The following is a 21,188-nucleotide window of genomic DNA, read 5'->3' on the forward strand; positions in this document are numbered from 1 at the left end:
ATGCAGAATCACAGAATTGTAGGGGCTGGAAGGGACCTCTCGAGACGGTCGAGTCCAACCTTGTTGCCAAAGCAGGCTCCGTAGACCAGGTTGCACAGGTTGGCGTCCAGGCAGGTCTTGGGCGTCTCCAGACAAGGAGACTCCACAGCCTCCCTTGGCAGGAGTTGCAGTGCTCTGTCGTCCTCTCTGTGAGGACTTTCTTATGCACAGATCTGCACGATTTGTGTATGTCATTTTCTAATCTGTATGTTACTTGCAGTTATTCTTTTCAAGGTGCTAGACTCTGTACTTGTTTTTTTTTGTCTCTAGGCTTAAGTATGAAATTTATTTTTCTCCTTTAATCCATAACTTTATCCTTTTTTTTTGTTTGTTTGTTTGTTTTGTTTATCTATTATGCGTCTCTTTCCTGCCTGCCATTCTTCTTTTTCTGAACTGATACAATCAGTGGATCATTCAAATTGGTGTCATGGTTTTGTGATTTTTGGCTTTCGGTATTCCATATCATAACATCTTGTGGGGCACTGGGAGTTTAACTGTTAATGCTCAAGTCCTGTGTACCTGCACAGAAGAGAAGAAGAAGTACATTCCCTAGGGGACCTTGCAGTCAGGGAAAGGAGGTTTAACTCCTGGTGAGGTCACCTGATGTGCTCTTTTTCTCCTGCTCTTCGTTGTGGGCGCTGCTCCCTTCTGCCTGTTGCTCAAGTGGACTGCGCATCTCACCTCAGCGTTGTGGTGAGGCCTATCCACCTTTCGGACATTCTCTCTCTCTCATTATATTTGATTTATTAGCTTCAATTCTGATTATATTGTGTTACAGTGTGCTATCTTGCTTACAATACTATACTTATTAAATGGAATGTCTGTAGGGACGGGGCATCTGCCACTTCTCTGTGCCTGTGGCTCACTATCCTTAGTGTGAAAAAATTTGTTCCTTATTTCAATCAAAATCTCCTCTCCTTTATTTTGAAACCATTTCTCCTCATATTATCTTAGGGATATAGAATCACTAAGTTTGGGAAAGACTTTTGAACTTTTTCAAACATGTTCAAGAACAGTGAAGGCACCACCTCCTTCTTTAGCCTGTTCCAGAGCCTGACTGCTTTTTCTGAGTAGAAATTGTTCACAATATTGGATCTGAGAATAGATTAGAATCATTTGAGTTTAGGGAAGGGGCCCTTAAAGATCATCGAATTCCATCCTCCATATTTCACAGAGCTTTTTGTATAACCCTCACTGCAGTGCCATTATTTTGTCTTGCAATGTTGTTATCTTTTTCTGTGCTCTCCGTTTTATGTTGTGTTTCTTTATATGCACAGCTGTCAACTGGCAAGAACTTTTGTATATTCATCTCCTTTTCTAGTAGCTGGCTCTTGCCCTTATATAAAGATTTGGACCGTTTGAGCTGCTTGGCCTCCACAATGCAGAGAGGCTGAGGAAGATAGGTACTTTTTCCGTTTGAGAGTAACAACTACTGTAGTCCTTATACCTACATACCTATTATGGCCCTGGAAAACAGTAGTTGGAAATCTCACAGATTTCTTTCTTACTATAAACTGCAGCCAAATAGCGTATACAAGACCATACAAGCTGTCATGAGGAGCATGTGCAGGATCCCAAACAGAGAGCAGAGCAGCTGCAGAGCGCAGCAGGGCAGAACTGGATCTGAAAGAGAACTGCCGTGGAACAATGTTCACGGCATGTTCCACCTCCCCTGGGTGGGAATGAACCTTATGTGAGAAGGGTGGGAGATGTTTTTTCATCTTCGGAAGAGGCACTTTTGCATCAGCGCTGTGCCACAGCTCTTGGTGGATTGGAGCTGATGCATTATTTATGGTTTATTTGCTTTATAATAAGGAGCCCAGTTGAGTCCCTTTGCCTGAATGTCGCTGAAGCCTCAGTTTTAGCACTGAGTGGAGGTGCTGCATGGTGCAGTGTGGTTCTGCTACCTGTCTCAGCCCGCTGCTTGCAGGGACAAATGCTGAGAGTGCATGAGCCAACTGCTCCTTTCAGAAAAGCTGAACAAGCTAAAAGTTGCATATCTGAGTGTGTGTCATGGAGAAGCATGCAGCCCAGATGAAGATAGCTTGCTGATTTTGAAACTGCCCTAAAGCTGGGGGGATTGGAGATAAAACATAAAAATTGGGTATTGGTCTTTGTTTCCTCTGGGACAGACCACCAAGGGACAAGCTCAAATCCCTTGTAAGATTGCTCCTTGGAATTCCCTTTTGACAAATCTCACATGGCGGCAAATTATTCCTCCCCTCTCCCCCACTGCCCTTTCTCCAAGCCATGTTTCATCCCTTGGGGGGGAGGGAGAGTTTCAAAGATGCTTTGCAGCAGCTCCCCGAGGAGACAGACAACACTCGCTCCTGCTTGCAAGTGGAAGTATTGATACTGATACTGAGCAAATTTGGTGTTGCATGGAAAAATCCCCAGCAAATGCTAACAAGCCAAAGTTATTCATAACATAAGGCTCAGTGGCTAAATCTTCACTTCCTAGGGACAGCCTGGAATTACACTTGCTGCATGATGCTGAGTGGCCTTTCTCCCGTGCAGAATTATATGGTGGCAGCAGGAGGATTTGCAGCTCTAAGGAAGACTGGGATTCTTTGCTCTGTCTGTTGCAAAGGGTTACTCTGCAGGAATGGTTGGTTTCTCTTTATCTTCTCTTTTTGGAATAAACACATCGTGATACAATAATCTATATGGAAAATCATATATTTGTACTCATCAGAGAGCTGGTAGCCCTGTGAATATATTCTCTGGCATAAATCTACTATCAGTGTCAGTTGAGTGGTTTTTCCCTCTTGCCTAGAGTTGAATGTGCATTTCTAATTCATTTCCATATGGCACTAACTCTCAGTTCTTATTGTAGATTCTAATTTCTTTCCCTGGTCAGTAAATTCTAAGCCTTTCCTAGCTGGGTAAATTATGCTGGAGTACATTTGGGTACAGTTTAGGTGTCTGACTAGAGAAAGTGTCATTTAAATGCTATTTTTTTCACAGTGTTCTCATTTAACAGAATGCCAAAAATAGTGCCTGCATATTGAGTACAGAGTATAAAATCCATGGCTATCTCTAGACGGCGTGTAAAGTACGTTGGCAGACAGACATCCTTTCTTCACACTCTGTTTTTTACATGCCTTAAATATGGGGTTTTATGAGCTTTGAGGGGTTTTCTGTAGTTCTGAACTATGGTTCTTCCCAGGAGAAGACAGTGATGTACATGGGTCCCATCTCCTGTCTGCAAGATGTTGACTTGGTGAAAATCAGTTTTTCCTATCAGTGTTGCAGCTTGATGTAGGACTTAAATAGGTAACAAATGCAAAGCAGTTTCTTGCATGACTATACTGTAAGTTTTAAAAGAAGGCTACTGCCGATGCTGATGTTGTTTGAGTGAAAGGAAGGAATTGCAAGACTGAGGTCACTTCCAACAAAACCTCCTGTTCCTGTTGCAGTTGCATCATTTTGCAACCTACTATTTCGATGTCATGTGCAAGTGATGTTTTCCTGCTTTCTAAAAAAAGTTCTTCATATTTTCAAATATACCTTCTTTCCGTAAAGCTGCTTATTTAATAGAATGTAAATAGCTATTTGTCACGGAGTTATTCTTAGATAGAAGTCCGTGACAGGGGTCGGAGGCCCCGGGAAGAAGAGAAAAAAAAAAACAACAAACGGGTAGGAATGGTTCGCCGCGACCCGGCCGCTCCGGGAGAGGGGGAAGGGCAGGGAGCTCGCCGATACTTTTAACAAAGAGAAAACACAATGGCAGCGATCTGAGGAGGAAGGGTAATTTAATGAATCCAACTAAATCAAACAAAACGGGAGAGACAAGAGCATCAAAAAATGAGTCAAACCACGATAGTGCGAGGCAAAGCGCACGCTTTCTCCGCGGCCAGCTGAGACGACTGAGGCGGGCGCTCCGGGCCCTGTCCGCAGCTCCGCCCACTGCCTCTGCCCGCCAGGTCCTCCGGGGATGCCGCCCCTCCCCTCCCAACAGAATGCTCAAAGTCCACAAAAGGCAGTAAACGGAACCAGAACTCATTAACTGCCACTGGTCCACATGATGTTCTGATGTGGAATACTGACGACAAAAAATCACGAAACCACAACGCTATTGTTTGAATGAGAATTACGACACCCTTCCTGAGAAGGGGCTAGTATTTCCCAGTTGTAGTATTTTCTGCGCCTTGAACTCACCACATCTGTTCTGTTTGATGAGACATCCTGACTTTCACAAATTCTACAGGAATAATAAAAATAATGATAAAAACTTTCAGTCAAGACCAAACCTTGTTTTCATGTTCTTCTTTTCCTTCTTGGTTCATAAATACCTTGATTCTCATAAAATTGTCTTCTCGAGTTAAAAAGCTGTTTTTCTTTCTCCTTGCATCATACTGCTGTCCAGAAGGCCTTTTAGATAAGAGCTTCAGTGAGTCTTTGTGGTGAAGTTGGGAGGTGAAGTACAAAAAACAACAGGGAGGTGATATAGGAAAACCAGCATATCTTCACCAAGGGCAAATTCTGGATGCCCCTGTTCGTTGCAGAGGAGTTGGCCCAGTTGATCTTTAAAGGCCCCTTCCAACTCTTAAGATTCCGTGATTCTGTGAAATTGGTTTCTTTTCTCTTCTCTTTAAAAGGACCTGTAGAAATTCTTCAAATATTTGTATTGTATTAGATGCCGACATTCTCTAAGTTCATTTGCGCGTGCAGCTCAGAAGGCCAACCGTATCTTTCTAGAAATGCATGACCAGCAGGTTGAGTGTCATGGTTTTATGATTTTTGGTTATCAGTATTGCACACCATAACATCATGTAATGCACTGGGGGTTTGAGAGCTATGCTAAAGTTCTGGATGCCTGTCCAGAGGAGAAGAAGAGCTACATTTCCCCAGGGGGTTTTGCGGTCAGCGAGGAGACAGAACTCCTGGCAGGGTCACCTGATGCTCTCTTCTTCGCCTGCTCTTCTTCACCTGCGTTTCTCCGTCTGCTCTTCGCCGTCTGCTTTTCCATCGCTCAACTGGACTGCATTTCTCACCTCGACGTTGCAGTGAGGCCTGTCCACCTTTCAGACATACACTCTCTCTCTGTCATTATATTTTGCTGATATTATATTTAGTAAATCAGTTTGTTTCACCTCAGATCGTTGCCGCTGTTTTCAATTATTTTGGGGTCCCCTGTTTCCCTTTTCCAGAGGCATGGATCTGCGGATCCCTCCACCCTGCTGGTCATGGAACCAGGCCGAAACAGCCCATAAATCATTGACATTAGAGGGAGATGATTCTACCCCTTTACTCTGCTCTCATGAGACCCCACCAGGTGTACTGCACCCAGTTCTGGAGCCCCCAACACTGGAAGGACGGGGAGCTGTTGGAGCAGGTCCAGAGGGGGGCCATGAAGATGATCAGAGGGCTGGAGCACCTCTCCTGTGTGGACAAGCTGAGAGAGCTGGGGCTCTTCAGCCTGAAGAAGAGAAGGCTCTAGGGGGACCTTATAGTAGTCTTCCAGTAGCTGAAGGGGGCCTACAGGACTGGGGAGGGACTTCTTGTAAGGGCGCATAGTGACAGGATGAGGGAAAATGGTTTTAAACTGGAAGAGGATAGATGTAGATTAGATATTAGGAAGAAATTCTTAAACTGTGAGGGTGGTGAGACCCTGGAACAGGTTGCCCAGTGAGGTTGTGGATGCCCCCTCCCTGGAAGCATTCAAGGCCAGGCTGGATGGAGCTTTGAGCAACCTGTTCTAGAGGGAGGTGCCCCTTCCTATAGCAGGGGGGTTGGAGCTACATGATCTTAAGGGTCCTTTCCAACACAAACCATTCTATGATTCTATAATTTATCTAATGGTCAGCTGCAAATACTCCTATAGGATATATTTGGACAGGGGGGATAAGTAAAGGGATAGGCAAATATTTTTCTTTTCCCAACTGTGTATTGCTAAAAGCTTATTCCTTCTGTCTGCTGAAGAAGTTTACCTGTTGTATTCCTCATGTTTTCTAAACGTCTTTTTGGCACTTGTTCAGTATTGTCATAGTTTACCCAAGAGTGCATATATTGTTTTCTCTTAAATGTATTTTTCAGTATGGAGATCTTCGGGATTGGAGGAATTAGTCTTGGGAGAGGGAACCAAAAGGAGGATCATACAGCACTTGTTTTGCATCTGCACATTAGATTAGACCCACAGTTCTGGTGTGTGGGAGTCTTGGCAGTTCTTGGGACTGAAGTTGTTCTTCCCAGTCTGGTAGGCTGCAGATTGCCAGAGCCAAGATGAAAAAGAAGGATTGAGTCTCATACCTCTCATAGTTCCTCTAAGGAGCACCATCCACCCACAGATCTTGGAGCTACCCTGCAAGGTCTGAGTTATATAGTTATTCTTTGTTCAAGAGGCGAAGGACAAGCAGCTGAGTGGAGAACTAAACTTGAAGTCATAGTTCTCTGTCACTCTGTTAGATTTTAATCTTGTTTTTAACAAGATTAAAAATGAAACCACAGCTTCTATGTCCCCATTCCTTTCTTTCCACTTCAAGACCAGAGAATTGAACGTGACCTGGAGCAGAAGGTTGCTGGACTCGTACTGTATGTCATCTTGTTGCCTCCTTGGGTATTTAGAAAGTTTTGTGTTTTAGTCTCTGTTCTTGTAAAAAAAAAAAGCTGTTTCTTTCTGCACTGTTGGGAGTCTTTTTTTTTTTTAGTAGCTCCTGCCCAAACGTTTCAAAATCAAGCACAAGTAATCACAGTCTTTCTCTTCACTCAAAACCATAACATTTTTTTGACAAGAGGTGCCTTTAAAGAAATGCCTCTTAATTTACGGTGGGTTGCTTTGTACTTTGTTTCTATAACCTATCACATTACATTTCCTGTGCGTTAAGTATGTATGTGTTATGAGCTCTTAAAAACAAATACCCCAGAAGAAAGGAATTCAGTAAATGAATAAAACATTCTTGGGTAGCCCAAGTGAAAGTTTAATAGCTTGTCTGTTGGGACTTTCAAATAATACAATAATGATGACCATGTAAATGTATGGATAGATGAATAACTTCAGTGAGGAGCTTGTTACAACACTGCATACTGCATCTGAAGGGAAATCAGACTCTAAAAATGCTGCCTGATGGGAAAGTCCAATTCTTCCAGTGCCAACCCTGAAATTATACCTAAAAATATACAAACCGTTTCTGCATACATGTGTACAGAACTGAAACACATTCACAAGCACGCGCGCTCTGTGTACATACACATAAACATAGGTCTGTGTGTATCGTGTGTTGTTTCTACACGGAACTTACTGCTTCCGGATCTTGGTTATACTGAACCACTAAAACCTTATAGACTGCTGACATAAGTGGATTTACAGTTGTGCATTTGAGATTAGGTTTTGGCCCTGGCTTTCTCTAAAAAGAAATAGATAAATGCAATGAGCATAACGTTGCCCCATTGTATTGCCTGGAATAAGCACAGCTTTCTCATAATGCACAGCTTTGTAAATGTCTGTTCTGGTGCCTGTCTGCCACTGCAGAGTCTGTATCTGAAGATAGAGTTATTTGTGGCAGTTTGCTTTTGCTTGTGGTATTTTTCAGGAGAGATGATTTCTGATTACAAAGGATCTGGAAACCTGATGTTGATGGCTATGAGAGAAGAGAAGAAGCCAACTTGGGCTGAGCTGTGGTGTGGACAGAAGAACTTAACCACTAAATGAGACACAAATGGAATACTATACCTCTTTGTACCCCAAACTGACCTGTTTCTGGGAAACTGCTGAGTTGCAGTCATTTACGTCATTTGCGTGTATTCAGACAGGGAAGCGCCACTTGTGCTTCTGTAGGGTTTTGCCTTGTTAGCTGGGAGTGCAAGTCCAGGAGGTGATAGAATCTTTGATGTTTATTTCCTTGATGAAGAGTTCTTTACTTGTGGTTATTAAAATAGAAAATAAGAAGGAAACAAGGTCAGGGGGAGCTGCATGTGCAAATAAGTGTGTTGAAAGATGTGTGCCTTGACTAACATTTGGGAAAGCTATCAAACTGATTAATATGCTAAGAAATGGGATATAGACTGTGGGATCAGGAAGTTAAGTGTTTTGTGTGAACGTTTTAACATCGGTGCAATAAATTGATTGTCATTAGTACTTAAAAATGCAAAAGTCATTCAGTTGTATTGGAAGTGATAACTAACATGAATTCTTATTCCAAAACTTGCCTGCAATTTATTAATCTCCTAAGGGATGCTGAAATCATGTTGGAAATTTAAATGAACTCCCGTCATTATTGACAACTTTTCGTATCCTTTTCCACTCTGTATTCTAGCTTGGAGAAAACTGCATTTTCAAGCAGCTTTTAAATAGCAGTGAGAACCATGCATGTGTGCAGTGGGTCTTTTAATAATTGCCTTTTGCAATTGATTTCTGTGATTTTCACAAGTGAAGGTAGGTTGTAACAAGGGAGCTTATTCTTCACACTGCCTCACTTAAAGCATCTGACAGATTTCCTCAGGCCCCTTTCCCTTTCTTTCAGTGGAAAGCCATCAGTGGAAACCTCACTCAGATCTTCTGCAGCACCCTCCAGCAATCTCCGCCAGTCTCTGCTTCCCCTATCTCTGTATAGCCTGGAAGTTAGAGACTCATAGAATTGCCTGGGTTGAAAAGACCCACAATGATCCCCTAGTTCCAACTCCCCCGCTATGTGCAGGGTCGCCAACCACCAGACCAGGCTGCCCAGAGCCACAGCCAGCCTGTCCTTGAATGCCTCCAGGCATGGGGCATCCACAGCCTCCTTGGGCAGCCTGCTTGCAGCAGGACAGGCAGTAGATGGGAGAACATTTTTCCTAGCTTGGGATGAGGCTGAAATAAATAACTAATGGAGCGTTTATGGAATGCATTCAGCATTCACCAATTGAAAACTGTTCTGCACTTTCTTCTTTTACTGCACATTACCACATGTACTGGATAGATAGTAGTGATGGTAATTACAAATACCTTGTAGTTCATAAGCAAGAGTGGACTTAATGTGTGGACAAGAGTGGACTCTGATGTGCTATCTGGCTGTGATGGTTATTGACCCAAGTATTTACCTGGAAACTTTGTTGAGCAGTTATATTTTCTTCACTGTGTTTTGCCTGTTCTCAGTATCTGGGTATGCATGTGTATATGTGTATGCAATTACATTTAAATAGCCATAGTTCTTCCTTAATTTTGATTTTGATTAGTTTTGTAGGTGTCAGTAGTGGTTGGCTCTTATTTTTATGTACTACTTTTTCTTGATTTCTCAGATTTCATTATGTGATCTTTAGCTTCCTATATAAAACCTGATAGCCTTGACTATCACGGTGCTACATAGACAATGAGAATCCTGTTCTTTCCAAAGTTTGGGACTAAAAAGAAGTCTTCCAGTGTGCTGTAAAAGCAATCAAGTTTAGATTTAATTGAAACTATTGGTAAATATAAACAATAATTTCAGAATGTGATTCATCATCTTATATGAACTTATTCAAATGTGTGTCTGATTTTATTCTTTTTCCACTGTGGTTTTTGTATTGTCTACATATACATACAGATATGGTTGGATTCCATGGAGATTTTTTATCTTAAAAAAGTGTATGCATATACACATATATATTTGTATGTATGTATGCATGCATATAAATGCATACACACAGACAAAAAATATAATGAAAAATTGTTGCTTTTGTGTGCATATAGTGTTCTCCCTTTCTGTTTTGTTAGATCTGTGGTAACTAGTTCTTTTTTCAGTACAGTTTTTACCTCTCGGTCACTCACCTTCCTTTTCTCTCTCTGTTACAGTGTGAAAGGATGATGTGATGGAGATAAACATGGGCCGCTGGTCAGGCACTCGGCCCCCTCCGCCTTGCCTTGCCCTTCTGCTTGCCGAGCTCCTGGCCACACTCTTCCAGGTAGCACATGGAGCCGCCCCGCTTGGCTTTCACTTCACACATTCCACTTACAATGCAACTGTGAACGAGAATTCGGCAGCCAGGACCTACGTCAACAGTCAAATGAGAATGGGCATTACCTTGTCCGACCTTTCTTGGGATATCAAGTACAGGATAGTGTCCGGTGATGATGAGGGCTTTTTTAAAGCAGAGGAAGTTGTCATTGCTGACTTTTGCTTCCTGAGAATAAGGACTAAAGGTGGAAATTCTGCTATATTAAACAGAGAAATCCAGGACAACTATTTATTGATAGTGAAAGGGTCTGTCAGAGGAGAGGACTTGGAAGCGTGGACAAAAGTGAACATCCAGGTTTTGGATATGAATGACTTAAGACCTTTGTTTTCACCAACCACCTACTCTGTCACAATAGCAGAAAGCACTCCACTAAGGACTAGCATTGCTCAGGTGACTGCAACAGATGCGGATATTGGGTCCAATGGCGAATTTTATTATTATTTCAAAAGCAAAGTTGATCTCTTCTCAGTACATCCTACAAGTGGCGTTATCTCCTTAAGTGGCCGGTTAAACTATGATGAAAAAAACAGGTACGATCTTGAGATTTTGGCTGTGGACCGTGGGATGAAGCTTTATGGAAATAATGGTGTAAGCAGTACAGCTAAGCTTTATGTTCACATTGAACGTATAAATGAACACGCTCCAACAATAAGTGTAGTAACGCATATTCCCTTCCCATCAGACAAGGAGCCTACCTATGCAGTCGTTAACATCGATGATCTAGATGAAGGAGCCAATGGAGAAATTGAATCTGTTTCAATTGTGGCTGGAGATCCACTAGAGCAGTTCTTTCTGATTAAAGAAGGCAAATGGATGAATGAGTACAAAATCAAAGAGAGAAAGCCTATTGACTGGGACAGCTTCCCTTATGGTTACAATCTGACTCTCCAAGCAAAAGACAAAGGGTCTCCTCAGAAATTTTCTGCAGTCAAACTGGTCCACATTGCTAGTCCCAAGAAAGAAACTATCCCCTTGAAGTTTGAAAAGGAAGCATATGATGTTTCAATCAGTGAATTTTCACCTCCAGGTGTGGTGGTTGCAGTCGTTAAGCTGATGCCTGAGCCCCTGGGTGTGGAATACAGAATATCTCCTGGTGAGGGTGCTGAGAATTTTAAGATCAATCCCATCACAGGCCTCATTACTACTGCTTGTTCTTTAAAAATCATTGAGAAGGACCTCTATGAGTTAGAAGTGTGTACCAACAAAGGTGACGATTTAAAAGCACAGGTTACTATCAGGCTAGAAGATGCCAATGATCACACACCGGAATTCCAGCAGCCTTCATACAGCTCATTCGTCAACGAAAGTGTCCCCGTGGGGTTTAGCGTTTTGGCAGTTTCAGCAGTCGATAAAGACAGGGGAGAAAATGGATACATAACATACAGCATTGCTAGTCTGAACTCACTGCCATTTATAATAAATCAGTTTACAGGTGTCATCAGCACATCTGAAGAACTGGATTTTGAGTCCTCACCGGAAAGCTACAGGTTCATAGTGAGGGCTTCCGACTGGGGTTCTCCCTACCGGCATGAAAGCGAAGTGAATGTTACCATATACATAGGTAACGTCAATGATAACAAACCCCTCTTTGAAAAAGTGGCATGCCAGGGAGTGATTTCATCTGACTTTCCTGTCGGCGGTCACATTACTGCTGTTTCTGCTATAGACATAGATGAGTTAGAGCTTGTAAAGTACAAAATAATCTCTGGAAATGAGCTTGGCATTTTTTATTTAAATCCTGATTCTGGTGTCCTGCAACTTAAAAAGTCTCTTATTAATTCTGGCATAAAGAACAGCAACTTTGGCCTTAAGATAACAGCCACTGATGGAGAGAACTTTGCTGATGCTATGTTTGTTAATATTTCAGTAGTTCATGGGAAAGTATCGTCAAAGACATTTAGCTGTAGAGAGACAAGAGTTGCACAAAGGCTAGCAGAAAAATTGCTCAAAAAGGCAAAAGCAAACGTGAAGTTGAATTTAGAAGACGGTTTTCTCGATTATTATTCGGTGAACAGGCAGGCACCACATTTTGACAAAACCTTCCCAACTGATGTGATGGTTTCGGAGGATCTGCCAGTTGGTGCCACCATCCTGAGGATAAAAGCCTATGATGCAGACTCAGGCTTTAATGGAAGGGTAGTTTATACAATTTCTGATGGTAATGCAGATAGTCGTTTCAACATTGACATAGAGACAGGGGTACTAAAAGTTCTTATGCCGTTGGACCGTGAAAAAACAGATCTCTATATCCTTAATATTACAATTTATGATTTAGGTAACCCACAGAAATCTGCGTGGAGACTGTTGACTGTCACTGTAGGGGATGCAAATGATAACAAGCCTATTTTTTTACAAGACAGTTACTCAGTTAACATTTTAGAAAGTACAGGTATTAGTACAGAAATTATACAAGTAGAAGCCAGAGACAAAGACCTTGGGTCCAACGGGGAAGTGACTTACTCAGTTCTGACAGACACCCAGCAGTTTGCCATCAACAGTTCTACGGGAGTGGTGTATGTGGCTGATCAACTAGATCGGGAAACAAAAGCAAATTACACCCTAAAAATTGAGGCTAGGGATAAAGCAGAGAGCGGCCATCAGCAGTTTTCTGTTGTGCCTCTGAAGGTGTTTTTGGATGATGTCAATGATTGTTCTCCAGCCTTCATCCCATCCAGTTACAATGTGAAGGTGCTTGAGGACTTGCCAGTTGGCACTGTCATAGCTTGGTTGGAAACCCACGATCCAGATCTCGGCTTGGGGGGTCAGGTCCGATACTCACTGGTGAATGATTACAATGGGCGTTTTGAGATAGACAAAGCCAGTGGTGCTATCCGTTTGAGCAAAGAGCTGGATTATGAAAAGCAGCAGTTCTACAACCTGACTGTGCGCGCCAAGGACAAGGGACGCCCAGTTTCTCTCTCTTCTGTTTCTTTTGTGGAAGTGGAAGTGGTGGATGTTAATGAAAATCTCTACGCTCCCTATTTTCCTGACTTTGCTGTCATTGGATCTGTAAAGGAAAACTCCCGTATTGGTACGAGTGTTTTGCAAGTTGTTGCTCGAGATGAGGACTCTGGAAGGGATGGAGAGATCCAGTATTCTATCAGGGATGGCAGTGGACTGGGGAGATTCAGCATAGATGAAGAGACTGGTGAGTTTTGTTTCTAATATCATTTTCCTTTTATAGAGATTTTTGCATAATTATTTTCTACTCACAACAAGAAATTCATGTCTTCTTAACAGGAAAGATAAAGTTATAAATAAGAATATTCCGGGTACAGCAATACATGATTTAATTATCTGCTTACATTCATCATTCTGTGGGTGTGAAATAATGGACATTGCTTTTCAGTAGCTGTGTAATGACTCCATTTAAAAAGCAGTGATAGTTCTGTAAGGTCTTTTTTGTAACACGGTATTTATTACCTGTTGATCGTTCTAAGGTGCTCAGGTCATCTCAGCAGAGTCACAACACTCATGACCATGACTGTAGTTTTAAATCCAATGGAAGGAAGGAAGAGGTGAGAAATAAGACTGGCTTCATTGGCTTGTTGTTGGTGAGAGCAATTTTTTATGGGACTCAGCAGACTGGAATGAGATGCCATTCTGCATCATGTACTGTACTGTAGCACATGGTCCTCGTCAGTGTAGGCATGCTTGTGTAAAGGCAGAAATACAGGGTAAGATATGCTCAGCCTGTGGTAGCTTTTCCTTGGTGACAGTAGCATTGACAGAGTGACTATTTTTAAGATATTAAACTTCACTGCTACTATATCCTGTAGAAAAATGTAGGAAACACGAAGTATAGAAGACCATCTGATAAAACAGAGCTAACAAGCTGGCTGTTTAAGTGTTCGATAGCTGTTGAGAGCAACGGTGCAGCTGTGATACTAGAAGAAGCAATATTAGAAAATTTTAGTCAACAGTTCCAAAATTAAATATGTTGAGTCTGTGGGCTTGCTGTGGTTTAAGCAGACTTTGTATGTCTTATTTTGCTGAAGCTTTTACTTGTGAACGTGGTATTAAAGCGTAAGATTAACATGTATGTTTTGACAAATTCAAACTGTTTAATCAAATGACAACTTTCTAAACTGAACGTTATGAAAAACAGACGACATTACAAATGCAAATGGATCTTGTCTGAACATAAGCAGTGAAAAATATTTTTATTCTATTTGTGCTGTAGCCTCTGAGTTGCGACTGTGCACAGATGATAGTCAAAGAAACATTAAAGTTGAATGTCAGAAGTCAAGAGGACACCTTGTCTAATTACCAGAGATTTTAAGAACTCACATATGTGAAGGTGTTAATAGAAGTTGAACATGTGTGGGAGACGTTATTTAGGCAGTTGAACATGAATTTCAGTTTTAAGCCCCTCCATCTGAAAATGTTGGCCTACATTATTGAGTTAGCATGAAGTTCAGCAATAGGATATTGGTCTGAATGCTCTAGCTTTGTTCTGAAAATCCCAGGATTCAACATTTGTGGAACTGAAAGGGATTGTTAGAAAATAGGCTTCCAGGAAGATGAGTTAGCGTGTATTGTTCATTAATAAATTAACCTGAGTTAATTTATTAGCAAGGCGGTACCCAGAACCGAGTTGGGGTCCCTGTTCACTAAGACATGAATTACATGTTGAGATGACAGAAAAAGGGTTAGTTTATTCCTAGAATTGAAATCATAGAATCATAGGTTGGAAAAGACCTCTAAGGTCATCCAGTGCAACCTCCATCTGTCACCAATATTTCCCACTAAACCATGTCCCTCTGTACAACATCTAAACGTTTCTTGAACATCCAGTGTCAGTGATTCCATCACCTCCCTGGGCAGCCTGTTGTAGTGCCTGACCACTGTTTCTGAAAAGAAATTTTTCCTACCATACAACCTGAATCCCCCATGGCACAACTTGAGGCAATTCACTATAATCCTATCACTAGTTACCTGGGAGAAGAGGCCGAACCCCACCTCACCATAACCTCCCTTCAGGTACAAATCTGGTTTGTGAAAATAAAAAGCAAAAAACAAACAACAAAAATGCAAAAAAAAAAAAAAAAAAAAAAAAAGTCAACAAAAAAGATCTTTATATGTTGCAAATCCTTGTCTTTCATGAGTATTTTCATGAAAAAGAGCCAACCCCATCAGCTACGCCATCTCAGCCATTCCACAGCCATTCCAGAAGGTATTCCATACCGCAGTAGTTCACAGTTCTCTTTTGGATCCTTTTTGTATCTGTTTCTCCCCAATTGTTCAGTGTACCTTAAGCCATCTTGAAAGCAACTCAAAGAGCACTTGTATGCATGACTGCAGCTTGGGTGCATGGGAACAAATTTTAGGGATTCAGGAGCTACTTTAAGTCATGCTTTTGTAACTTGAGTGCAGAATTCGACCCGCTGCGTCAAACAGGACAAAACATTAACACTCTGCTCTTAAACTGGTGGCAACTTAAATGCTGCTGAGTGATGAATCTGCTTCCTAGATGTAGAAAAGAGCTCAAGTCACATATTGAATTAATTTGCAAAGAGACAGCTGTTTATTTACTTTCAGTGCAGTTAATTTGTCACTTTAAAACTGACCGACTCTATTGGCTTATGCACCGCCTCTTGAAATTCGTGGAGGTAAGCAGGAGCATGAAGTACAACAAATCAATATTTTTGGCTAGTGCCTTAATGAAAAGAAGACTGCAGCATCCATTATAATCATTTGAATATAAACTGGGCCAAATTCATCCTGAAATGTGAGCAGGCTGGACTCCAAGCAAGTCCATGCTTTCAGCAGAATTCTGCTCGAATGCATTTTTATTCTTCTGCAATATTCCAGCATAGTGGTGTCAGTGTGCCTGTATTCCTTGGGGTGTGCTGAAACCCAGAGAAGCTGTGGAGGGCCTGAAGATGAATGAGTTTTACTGCATGGTGGATCCTCACCAAGCCATGCTGCCATGTGCTTTTTGGCAGGATGGATTTCTTCTTGGTCCTCTCTAGATGGATACAGTACATATGGGTGCATTTAACTACTATGCATTTAACTGAGTTTTATCTGGCTGCTGGGGCAGGTACTTTTATTGGTAGTTCTACTTTCAGGTCTGAGCCTGTGGTTCATGGTGAGCAGGCTTGGGATTAGCCTGCACAGAACCATAGAACCACAGAATCACCAAGACTGGAAAAGACTTCCAGGATCATCCAGTCCAACAGTCTGTAGGCCAACATGGGTCATTCTGCAAAGGGTACATGTGCAAATTCTGATATTGTTGCTGTTTTGTAGGATATGAGCCACTGTGATGCTGGGATTCACTCACTATGGTTCTTCATCTTGTGTTGTGGAGAACCAGATTTGAGGATTGTTGCTGTGGCATTACAGCATTTGCTGTTAAATACTTCAGTTCATAAGCAAAATTTTGCATGTATTTGGTCTCGCAACCTCACGAGTAGCTTCCCACATTGTTTCTCTAGATTTATTCTAATTTCCCTTACCAGGGGGTGGAGCCATTACAAATCTCTATATCAACAGAAACTCTCCATCTGTAGTAGGCAGCAATTCCTGACCTCCTCCAACTCCAGCCCCAGTTTCCCACTAGTACCTTAGCCAGCAGTGGGTGATGATGATTCCTGGATTTACACAACAGCTCACGAGTCACGGCAAAAAAAAAGGGAAAAAAAGAAGGGCTTTTTTTTTTTTGGAGAAAACTCTTTATTGCTCCCTGCCTCAGCAGGCATTCAGTTTGTTGCCAGCCTAGGTATACAGTTCAAACTCATTGCTTTTCTGTCTTCTTCAGCCTATTCATTGCCTCTTAGATAAATGCCACAAGCTTGCCATTGAAAATACCTACATAGAGAGGTGTGCAATGTGATCTCGCCACTTTTGGATTCTCTTTTTTCTTCTGTGTTCCTTTCAGGATCATTTCTTTTTACATCTCTTTTCTCTTGGACTTGAAATGTAATGTACATAATGACATGTGATCATCTGCAGACAGAGCTAGGCTTTCCTTATGGGCAATAGAGAAAAACAGTTGACTCAGAAATATAATTTATTACATGCCAAAGTAAAAATATGAATAAATTGGTTGAGTCATGCTGTAAAAATTCTCTGGACAGGAGCATCGCACTCTCTTTTTCAGTCTATAGAAAGGGAACAAAACCTCGTTCCCTGTTCTTACTGTTAAACTTGGGTGAATATCATAAAATCATAGAATCACAAAGGTTGGAAAAGACCTCCATGACCATCCAGTCCAACCATCCACCTATCACCGATATTTCCTACCAAACCATGTCCCTCAGTGCAACTTTTTCCATATGTATCTCATGGCTATGGAGGACCTCAAGGCTTTTCTTCATCCCTGATACCACTCCTCACTGGGTGTATTTCTCCATACTACCCACCGGCCTCGTAATTTCGGTTCCTTAGAAAAGAGTTGTGTAAAAATCCTCATATTTCCAGAGTGCTGTAACATGAAATGACCAAAGATCATATAATTAAAGAATTTTTGAAGTTAGAAGAGACCTTTAAAGGTCATCTGGTCCAACCCCCCTGCAAGGAACAGGGACACCTACGGCTCAGTCTGGTGCCTGGAACCCCATCCAGCCTGACCTTGAGTGACTCCAGGGATGGGTATTTACCACCTCTCTGGACAACCTGTGCTAGTGCTTTACTCTGCTTGTTGTAAAAAGAAATTAAATAAATAAATAAATTCTTAGATTCATTTTAAATTATCTGTTGAAAGATGTGTTAAGGGTTTTTTTGGGATGGCAGCATGCTCTGAGATGTCATCCTAATGATAACTCTGATGGATACAATTTGTCTTTCAGAAGTGGTCTCTGTCAGAAATCCTCTACTGCCATCTTAATTGCTGGATTTTGTCTACTCTCATACAAACACATTTGCAGTGCTAATGCCACAGCAAAGTGAAACGTTTTTGCTGTCTCGGGAGCTGGTGGGGACTCCAGCAAAAATGATGAGCATTTGATGCCATTGCCTTGGTGGAAGCCAACAGTATTTCTGTCCTAGCTTAGCAGGGACTTTGACAACTACCGAGATTGCCTGACTTTTCAAGAAGTTGAGTTAGATGAGATCATATCTAGTCTAAATGCTGACATCCCTCTTGTCATTTTTTCATGATTTGTGGTGCAGCTAAACATCATTTTGTACTCCAGCTCCACTTCTTAGTCTGTCATGTGTTTCTACTCTTTGCACAGTTGATGTAACAGCCTGGCATTAGAAGAGTTTCTATATTTACCCCTGCTTTACTTGTGGTTGTACTAGCAATAGAAAGGGAATGAGCTGAGTTCCAGAGCAGCAGAGAGATGAGGCACACAGCATCTTCTGCTGCTGAGCCTTCTGGAGTCTTGGCAGACTTGGCATGACAGCAGCCCAGGATGCAGGTAATGACTAACCCCACTGCTTGGGCAGGAAAACTGCTGCCTCTCAGAAAAGCACTGTAACATCTCAAATTGTATTGAAATTTAACATGTAGTGAAAAAAATAGTGGTGTTAAAGAAATACTTCTGGGATATTTGATTGTATTGCAAAGCCAAGGCCATAACCATGGATTTAAACAACACTTTTGAAACTTCATAGTGCTATTTTCTAGGATTATTCAGCAGCTTGAGTCACCTAATTTTTATTGGGACCTGAAATTTTGGCATTAGGTGACAGTCATTTCCACCCTTGCACAGCCCCCATTAATAAGAAGGCAAACTGGAGGATGACCCCGATAACTTGCTATCCTTAGGTGTTTTCAGCCCTGACAAATCCAAATGAGTAAGCCAAGTCTGCCTTTCACAGCATAGAAATCTTAAAGATGATGTTAAATAAAGTGGATTTCAAATTATTATAAATTCCATGGGTTTACGTTGCCAAGTGTAGCAGTCTGATGTATTTTGAGTCCTCTTAAGGTGCCTCAGGAGCGATTGAAATTCCTGACAAACTGTTGCTGGAGTCCAAAAAGACGCCACTTGGTGTTGGAAAACCCTGATCATGGCTTCAAACGAGTAATAATGGAAACAAGAAACACTAGACTATATAGTTTACAATAAAACAGACCTGCCGGCTCTGTTACATCTGTCTGGCAGAAGGGGATAAATGTATTTCTTCAGTCTCCTTGCATATTGTTGCTGTCTTCTAAAACAGTTTTCAGTTATTGTGTGTGCAAGTTAAAGGATACTTCCACTTATTACAATCCGAGTGGTCTGATAAATATTTATGTGGACCATTACCAGTGTTTCCTTGCAACGGAATCAAGTAAAAATGAAAATGGTTTGTGATATGAACTTCCTTTTTCCCCAACTTGTTTAGCAAAGCGTGTAAGAGCGGTGACTAAATCTGTGAAGACTCACTCATAGACTTGAACTCACTGTGGAGTTTTGGGGTATCAGTGTTACAGACGTTGCTCATTTTCCTGGTGAGTGTAGGCAAAATTAACTGCTGAGAGCAAGCGTTTCTGAGCCACTTAATTAGCAGAGGCTTCTGAAAGCAGTTTTAAGAGTAACTTTAGGCTAAGAGAAAAGCCAGTGGGTGCTGCTGTGTGCTGGCTCGGGAAGGCAGGGTGAGGATGCTCGCAAGATTCGTTGCAGCTGTCCCCTAGGGCAGGCGCTGGTTGGTGCTGAGCCAGCTCTCCTTCATGGTTCTCTATGGGAAGGAGAATGCTGGGTTGCAACTCTAGCCAAAAGTTGATCTGTCGGCCTCTGTCTGTGTCAGGCATGAGTAAAGCATTCCTAGCAGCAGCTATTTTGGAGTCTGCTGTAATGTGTTATCGTTACTCTGTGAGCTATCTCTGGCAATTTTTAATAGGGCAATCTTCCCATCATTTATGATATCCAACTTTAGGAAAGTAATTGTTAGCACTTCTCCTTTTCTTTAAAATTAGTTGTGGTGGAGAAGAAAGTGGTTTTTTTTTTCTTTTTTTTTTAAATAAATTCTTGCTTTGTGTATTTATAATTTCCCTGTCACTTGTAGCTATAAATTGGTAAAACCAGTCTTGGTTTCACTGGAGTGAATGTGTTTAAGTTTTTATTTAACAATACAAACCCTAAAATAATGCCTCAGCTTACAAAAATATTTACTTTAAAAAGTCCTTTATATCATTTTGACATATTTTGAAAGTTTCCTAAGTGAGACCAGCCATGCAGACTTGTTCCATTCAAGCTGTTCAGTCCTCTTGGCTTTCTACCCCATGTACAGCTTTCATAGCTAACTGTTATTTGCATGGTTTTCCTTCTTTGGAAAGTGTTTGGAGAAACTCCTTTATTATTAAGGATGCTCCTGATAATAGGACACTTCTCAGTCTCTGAATAAATTAGAATCATAGAATGGTTTAGATTGGAAGGGACCTTTAGGATCACCGAGTTGCAACCCCCCTACTGCAGGCATGGTAACTCTTTAGACCAATTTATTTATTAATAAAGAAATACAGTTTTTATTTCCTCCTTTACCTTCATCCTCCTTGAGATTTGCTTAAAGAATATTTTGTACCGTTGTTTTCTGTTATTCTTTCCCTTAGCTTATTTTGCTCCAAAGTGACCCCACATTATCCTGTGCATCACAATCCCTTCAGTTACACCCAGGTGCTCCTGCATAAAGCCATGGGACCAAGCCACCCACTCTCCTCTTAGACACAAAATTTCCTTCCTGTGTCTACCATTTGGTCTGAGCATCTGAGCACCAGCTTTATCCTGGCATCACTTCTGACCCTGATCTACCTTCACATGTGAGTGATTTGTGGCAACTGAGAGAAAAAGGAAAGCTTTGGGGAAGGAAAATATATTTTAAATCTTTCAAGGCACCAGTGGAAGTCCATAGCTGTGAGAAGTGATGTTGTTGATGCAAAAGTGCATGTTTGTTTGTGTTGAGAGCAAAGCAAGCAGTCCAGTCCTCCTGGGATGTAGTGAGGAAGAGGAAAATGTATGTTAAAGCAGTGTCTGAGATTACATGGAACCACTTCACAGCACTGCCTAATCCTTTTCTGAAATGTGTCCAACAAAGAGGATTCCCTGATGACCAATAATACTGAGGACTCACTTCCCATCTGACCCGTGCAGCAGGCTGTGAGGCTTTTTAGAAAGCAATGAGATTGGATGGAGCTGGTCAGGAATTTTTGGGACTTGTTTGGTGGCACAGAGAGGTGGCAACACTGGATTGAAGTCTGTACATTTCTTCCCCTGCTTCAGTACATACACTGTGTCAAGAATTTACCCTGGAAATTGGCTTAAATTATGCTTTGTACAGAATTGTTCTTTCTCCAAGGACTGCAC

At 41.6% G+C, this 21,188-nt stretch overlaps 1 protein-coding gene across 1 annotated transcript in view; it reads left to right on the top strand.

Annotated features, from left to right (window-relative positions):
* The window catches only part of FAT3 (FAT atypical cadherin 3), a 361,473-nt gene that overhangs the window by 12,534 nt on the left and 327,751 nt on the right, over positions 1 to 21,188 (top strand). Inside the window, exon 2 of the mRNA XM_042862629.1 lies at positions 9,788 to 13,099. Coding sequence (XP_042718563.1) covers positions 9,805 to 13,099 — 3,295 coding nt within the window. The 5' untranslated portion in view covers positions 9,788 to 9,804. The remainder of the gene's footprint in view (positions 1 to 9,787; positions 13,100 to 21,188) is intronic.

Source organism: Lagopus leucura, unplaced genomic scaffold (assembly GCF_019238085.1).
Source record: "Lagopus leucura isolate 7727_CA_CO unplaced genomic scaffold, USGS_WTPT01 Super-Scaffold_702, whole genome shotgun sequence".
Classification (NCBI taxonomy): Eukaryota; Metazoa; Chordata; class Aves; order Galliformes; family Phasianidae; genus Lagopus; species Lagopus leucura.